This window comes from Camellia sinensis, chromosome 3, assembly GCF_055761805.1.
Source record: "Camellia sinensis isolate YWXY chromosome 3, ASM5576180v1, whole genome shotgun sequence".
NCBI lineage: Eukaryota > Viridiplantae > Streptophyta > Magnoliopsida > Ericales > Theaceae > Camellia > Camellia sinensis.
In genome coordinates this window covers 136645015-136652500 of record NC_138963.1, presented here as the reverse complement: position 1 = coordinate 136652500, position 7486 = coordinate 136645015, and the positions used below count along the sequence as shown (strand labels likewise).

The following is a 7486-nucleotide window of genomic DNA, read 5'->3' as shown; positions in this document are numbered from 1 at the left end:
TATAGAGGCTTGCGCCTAAGCGCGAAGCGCAACGAGGCGTAGGCTTGCGCTTCAAACAGGTCGAGGCGAGGCGCAATACGTAAGGCGTAGATTAGGTGTTGAGGGGAGGGCTTTTTTTCGAGGCGCAGGCTTCATGGGCTTTACCTATATTTCTACTCCAACCAACTGTTGATTAGGTGCTTTTTTTTTTTTGTGCACGCACCCACAGGGAATCAAAATTCTTCAATATAAAATGACCAAATGTGATCAAAATAGAGCAAAAAGTGATTAAAAAAAGCCTTAGGTGGAGAAGATTAAAAAAAGCACTCGAAAAGTGAGAAGACGACACGACTTCGGCTTCTTCTTCGGTGGTTCTCTCTCTCTTCTTTGATCGGTTCTCTTGGTTGGGTTATCTCTTTGCCTGTGTTTTTTCTTCCTTTCTTTTTCTTCACTTCCTTTCTTTTTTTCTTCTCCTCTTCTTTGATGGGTGTCTACCTCTGTTTTTTCTTTCCTTATTTTTCTTCTCTTCCTTCTCCTGCTACTTCGCTAGGTTACCTCTTTGTATGCTTGTAAAGCTTGCTTTATGATTTCTGGAATTCTATATGTATTTGTTATGTTGAAAAGTTTGCCTATTTTATAATTTTGCTTTTCTTCTACTACTTGCATCTCACTTTGGTGAGGCACGCGCCTCGCCTTGCGTTTCGCATTTAGGCTATAAGAGACCTTATCGCCTCGGTTCGCCTAGAGCCTTTTAAACACTTCATGTTATTATTGGATCATCGTATGTGGTTGTAGTCAAGTCTAGAATAGTCTAGTGGTCAAAGAGTCAAAGCTCCGTAATCTTCAAGTCATAGTAAACAAAACCTATAAATGCACATGTAATCTTGTTATTCATTAGGGATAGAAATTTGAGAATTTGTTTTAAGTTTCATGTGTTATTTTCTACAAGCTACCTTAGGGAGAAATTCGTAAGATTCTATGTGAAGAAAAATGTCATGATAAGGGTAGGTAAAAGTTAGGCTTACTTAGTCATGTGAGCATTCCGAGTTCTTATATGTTGATGAATCAACCAAAGCTTACTACAAATAAGAGCATATTCTGAAGTTGGTAGTCATCACTCTTAGTAGCCCTCTGGAGTTTGTGATCTTATAGGTATAATACACTCATGCATTTGCGTACACACATTTTGGGTTGGGTATTCTAATTGTTTTAATAGGGGTTGAGAGCTGGGACATTCTAGTTTGATGGAAGGGCCTAAAGCATGAACCGCAGGAAGTGACCATGTGCCCAGCAATCTACTTGACCCAAATATAGTAGCTGTACTAAATTTCTCATCCCAAAGTAACATATTACATGTATAAAGGGAGATATAACACAGGTAAAGACAACCTCAATTAAATAAAAATTAATAGGGATAAGGAATAGAAAAGCAAGAGAAGCAACAAAAAAGCCACATCCACTCAAACCTTCTGAACAAAATGTAAATAGACAAAAATTTCCCCAATAAACAACCTCTAGGTAGGTATTAGTCTCCCTTAAATAACTCACCTCGTCACTTCTTAATAAGCTTCAAAGTTACCCAATCTATGAATCGTAGAAAAAAATTCGAAAATGAATCCACATCCCATATTTAATTCATGAGATGAGCAGATTTTCAGAGCCTTTACTTTCATAAGCATTGACCAAAAAATATGTACTCTGGCATATCTCTACACCTGCCTATACCCAAGAGAATTAGCTTCACCAGTAATAGCATAAAAAATTATCAAAATTCTTACTTGACATGCAAGTACATAAAGGCAGACAATCATAGGAACTGTGCAGTTTCCAAAAATTACACTTGCCGAAGACAACGACCCAAAAGAATTTTTACGATAAAAAATAACAGAAACGAAAGACATCAATGCAGGCAAGCTCAAAACTTCCATCTTTTGCCCTTGAGAGATAAAGTGGGAGGAGGGAAAGACACTCAAATGCCAATTCCTCTAAACCCCAGAACTTCCATGTATAAGAAATTGCAACCAAACCTTCAAATATCTGAGATTCCCATACAATCTGCTTAAGTGATTGCATAATCAAGTGGCCATGCTACTAGCATGTTCTAAAAATCTGATATATCACAGACAACCAACTCTCTCTGATGAAGATGTCAGAACAATTTATTCAATTTCAAAATGAGCAAAGAAAATTCTCCTTCATTCTATTGCAACAAATAGATCTATTTACATAATTATACCAGAAGAAGCTAGCAGGATTGTCACAAATATATCACTAAACAAATGGAACAACATAAAAATAATAATAATAATAATAAAAAAGGGGTCAATTTTTGGATGAATAAAAAGATCTCGACAGAGATAAATTAAATGAAAGTTCTTTCTTTCGCACAATACTTAATCCCTTGGATGTGTCTCGGAATAATACTTTAAGAAATTTCTTCATCACAGGGAGATATTAATACGCTCTCCATGTCACTTATCACCAAGTTCAAAGACAAATTCCATAGGTTAATTGGAAAGTATACAACCAAAAACCTACCAGAAGGAAGCATAAGCATGGCAGGCAAAGCAACAAGAAATAAGGGCTCCGTTTGGTTTAGTTTTGAAAATCAATTTTGAAAGATAGTTTTCGAAAAGAGTTTGCAAAATTTGAGAACTTGTTTGGTTATATATTTTGAAAATAGTTTTGGGATGATTTTTTTTTTTTTTAATTGAATAGATGGATGTGAGAGAAAATTAATTGACTGATGTGTAGAATGTAAGAGAATGAGAGAAGAGAGAGGAGAGAGAGAGAGAGAGAGAGAAACAATTTTGAAATATTGTAAACCAAACATGTTTTTGGATTTTTCAATCCAAAAGTTAATTTAAAATGTAAACCAAACACTGCCAAGATTTCTGACATCAATCAAAAACATTTATGTATATATATTATATATATTTCCATCTGAAATAAGGTGTTAAAACTAAAATGAATGACATAATGAAACAACAAGAACAATCTATGCAACTTTTATGGTTAAAGTACTATATGGCAGAGTATAAGAAGGTACATAATGGAGTTACATGAAAATGCATAACTGGTATGGTAAAACATATATAAGGTCTTGCACAAACATGACAACCATTAAAAAATTACTTAAACAATTAGATGAATAAGTTGTCCATCACAAAAAAGATAATCCAGTATAATAGTAATAATGTACAATAAGAGACAGAAGAACAAGAATTTTGGTGCAAAAGAATCAAGAGGCTTACGGAGCCATCCAGCGATATGTTCCGGTCTCAGGTGTCATTCCTTCAGTCTGCACCTCAATACGAGCAACTCCAAAATCTGCAATCTTAATAGATTTGTCTGCAGAAATCAAAAGATTGTCAGACTTCAAATCCCGGTGGATCAAACCAAGCCCATGCACATACTCCATGCCCCTAGCAACATCCAAAGCCTGCTTGACTGCCAATTTCAAAGGCACAGATCGGTTTTGCCGCTTTGCCAAAAACTGCCGAACTGAACCCCCTTTGGCATATTCTGTAACAATGCACCATACCATTGGTTTACGACATCCACCAATAAAACGAACAATGTTCGGATGCTTTAATGTGGCCAGCATCATGACTTCTTGCTGAAACTGTTGCTCCATCAATTGTGCCCTTTCTAAGTCATTCTCTGGCCTCTCCAAAAGCTTTATAGCAACATCCTCACCATTGTAAGTACCTTTATAGAGTTTTCCAAAAGCCCCCTGAGCAAAAGCCGGCCCCATATGAAGCTTTCTCAAATCAATTGTCCATTCATCAAAATTTTCCAGCCCCTGCGTAGGAACACGAGGGTCCATTAGAGCTTGAGCCAGTGCATCATCACTCAGACCATGTGAGACTTTTCCTCGATTAACGCTTTGGACAACAGAGTAGTTGTTCTTCACACGCTTCAACCCCGGGTGACTTAAGATGTGAGTGCGGGAACCATTTGATCCAACACTACTGTCGTCAACGGACATCGTAATGGACCCTCCATTGCTCATCTGCAGGCTCCCAAAACTGTCAATTGACATGTTGGAACCCTCCTCAAGCTTATGGTAAAACCCTTGAGACAAATCATAATTATCATGGTTTCTAATACCAGTAAATTTTGGTGCCTCCAACATTTTCTCTGGATGAGTAGCGCAAACCTTCAAAGTTTCTTTATTTCTTCAGCATCAACATTTCCAAGCTCAAACTCCTCTTACCAAAACCCTACAACTAAATCATCCCAAAAAACTAATTATCCTATTTGAAAGACTTATGAAAGAAGTGCATGAAATAATAATCCATTATTGACCTAATGATCACAAAAAAACCCTTGATCAAGCAAAGGCATCAAAAGTCCTAAAATCAAAACTTCTAATAAACCATAAAGCTATTTTGATGCTGTTTTTGGTCTACGTGAAAGCATATATGGGAGATTAAGAGTAAGTTAATTCTCAGGTCCATGAAAATCATTTTCATTATTTGGAACAGGAGAAAACAAAAATTGCACTCAAGTGAAAGTGGCAAAGCTTCCTGGCTCAGTTCAGGAAAAAATAATTTTGGATAATCAAGATAGAGAGTATACCCTAATTTAAAGCAACATAAAAATACGGTACAAAATTTCCATTTCCCATTTGTCTCAACGATCATATTTATTTATTGACAGTAAAAAGTCATTTACATGAAATCAAAATAAACATAAACATATACAGGGTTAATTTCATATACCCAGAAAATCGATTAACAAAAAACCAAAAACCCAAAATTCTAATTTCCTCCCTGACATGCAAAGTTATCTCGGGTATAATCAGACTAATAGTACACCATTTCACGATTAGTTCTCACAACTAAACCCCAACCAACAAAACCCTAACAGAAAATTGGAAACGTGAACCTCGAATAGCAAAAACAACGATCCCTTCGAGCATAAAAACAAGAAAAATCAACTAGTACATCAGATTCTCTCGAATAAAAGCACAGAATTCCAAAGAATCACATAGATAAACCTGTGTAGAACATGAAAACCCCTAAAAGATGCGAGAAATTTAGTGATCGAAGCCTAATTGGCGGATTAAAGCGAAAAGTACCTCGATCCGAAAGGCTTGACTGTGCGATTCCGATGACCAAACGATTGAGCGAGATCGATTAGCGGAAATCGAAATGAATGCGCTGGTGTGGCCCCCCCACCCTCCTCTGTTGAGACCAACTTTGATGAGAGAGAAAGAGAGTAGCCAGAGAAGACGAAGAAAAGAAAGAAAGAACAACAATGAATGAAATTAATGAATGTCTCAATATATCATTGGAATGTAGAGAGAGAGAGAGAGAGAGAGAGAGCTGGGTCTTCGTCTCTTATTTCTTTTTACCGGGGAAGACTTTCGGTGTGCTCACTCACACACTTTCAATCCTCTTTCCGTTTACACGTGGCATATTTTACATTGTCCGATCCCCATACTCTGTGGTTTTGTCTGATCTTTCATTTATGGGCCGTTGGATTTGAGCTGTGATTGGACAATGATGAATTTTTGGGTACTGGGAAGTCATTTTCTCAAGTGGGGCAAGGGGTTTTTTTTTGAAGCCAATAAAAACGTGCCACCTTGATGGGTGACGTAGCAAACGCAGAAAATAAGCCTATATCCATAAGTTCATCTATAATTGTGTGACAAAAAAATACAAATGAAACCTTTAATTGTTGGGTAACTAACAAATAAAAAGTTGAGACTTATCTTGATATATTATTATAAGTAACTAACAAATAAAAAGTTGAGAGTTGTCATGATATATTATTATAAGTAAAATTATGAGAGATTTTTTTTTTTTTTTTTTGAAGGTTTCAAATATTTTTCTTGTGCAAAAATGTCAAAATTATCAAACATTGTAAAATCAAAATAAAACACGCTAATAGTTTGAAATCTATTTATACGTTTTTATATTTAGGAGGTAAAAAATATTTATTAAAAGTTTATAGAATTCATTTGTACACTTTTATAATTTAAGAGATTAAAATAATAATTTTCAATAATTTAACAAATCTTCATATAAATAACCTAATATTTTACACAATACTAACATGAATGTGAGACTCAAATTACATCAAACCCGCATGGGTCCCATAAATTTTTTTTTTTTTAATAATCAAGTGTCTGTATCAATTTTTATACGCTCTGACTAATCACAAAATATGGGACCCATATCACATGAGACCCACATGGGCCCCATAAGGTTTTTTTTTTTTATTTTTTATAATAGAATGTCCTGGCCAATTTGTATGCACTTCGACTAATCTTGGAGTCCTGAATTTAATGACTGGGCAAACTTCTAGTGACCTTTTAGAGTAACTCGAACTTGAGACATTTTTATCCTCAAGCCTAAAATTTTTTTAACTTATTTAACTTATTTCTATCAAATAAATTATAAATAGAAGTTGTGCCAAACAATCTGGCATAAAACTGAAAATAGAAAATTTATAAGCAGCTCATAAGTTGAAGGAAAGAAAAAGAGAAAGAGAACTTGTTGTGCCAAAGAGTCATTTAGTACTAAACTCCAAAGCATCCAAGAATGATATCGGGGGGTTTGGAAAGTAGCTATGTCATGACCCAAACTCGTCCCTAAAGGTTTGGATCATAATCGGACAGTAATCATGATATTACTTACGACCTCAGACAGGAATTAATCATATTTAATTATATGGGGCCAGAAGCGGAAGCTGAATAATAAAGTTTTGTTCAATGAGTTGTGCATATATGGCATAAACAAAAACATCTTATACATTAATAACTTACAGTCAGACAACACACCTTATTTAAACATTCATTTTAGACTAGAGGTACAAAGACTTAAACACGAAAGTATTATTCATGATCTTACAAAACTTAAACTTCTTATAAACAAAAGATAGTCAAGCATGTCTAATAAAAACAAAATAAAAGACAAAAGCCTTGTACATGAGGCATCCTTGGCTGACTCTACAAAACTCAGTAATCCTTTAACAACGAAGTGAGCGAAAGCCCAGTAGATAACATCAAAGTAAATGGGTTATATGAATGAGTTTTATTAAGTAGCATAGGCATTTTTATGTCGTAACAATTCATAACGGAATAACCTTGAGTGCAACAGATAGCAGAACGACCTCGGGTCCAATGTATAGCAGATATACATAACAAAATTGATCATATCTGTCATGACTCAAACCTGCCCCTAGAGGTTTAGATCATAACTAGCTAGTAACCATTTGATTACCTATGACCTCATACAAAAATACATAATAATTATAATAATAGGGCAACAAGCGAAAGCATATAACAATGATGAAAGTCCATTGAGCCGTGCCAATATGATCAAATATACTTTTCTTTTATCTTGACACATAATGTTTTAAAAACTGGACCGGTGAATGAACCGAAAAAATGATCAGGTGGACGGGTCACTGGTTCAACCGTCGGGTTCAATCGAAATCGAACCGTGACGTCATAAATATATTAAAATTATATTTAAATAAAAATATAAGTAAT

At 35.2% G+C, this 7486-nt stretch overlaps 1 protein-coding gene across 2 annotated transcripts in view; it reads right to left on the bottom strand.

Annotated features, from left to right (window-relative positions):
• Positions 1–5325, bottom strand: part of LOC114307333 (serine/threonine-protein kinase STY13) — a 13041-nt gene extending 7716 nt beyond the window's left edge. Inside the window, exons 1-2 of one of the 2 annotated variants that reach the window (XM_028252719.2) lie at positions 5066–5325; positions 3234–4211 (exon numbers count right to left, since the gene is read on the bottom strand). In XM_028252719.2, coding sequence (XP_028108520.1) covers positions 3234–4117 — 884 coding nt within the window. In that variant the 5' untranslated portion in view covers positions 4118–4211; positions 5066–5325. The remainder of the gene's footprint in view (positions 1–3233; positions 4212–5065) is intronic. The other variant, XM_028252720.2, reaches the window with a different exon arrangement.
• Between the last annotated feature and the right edge of the window lie 2161 nt (positions 5326–7486).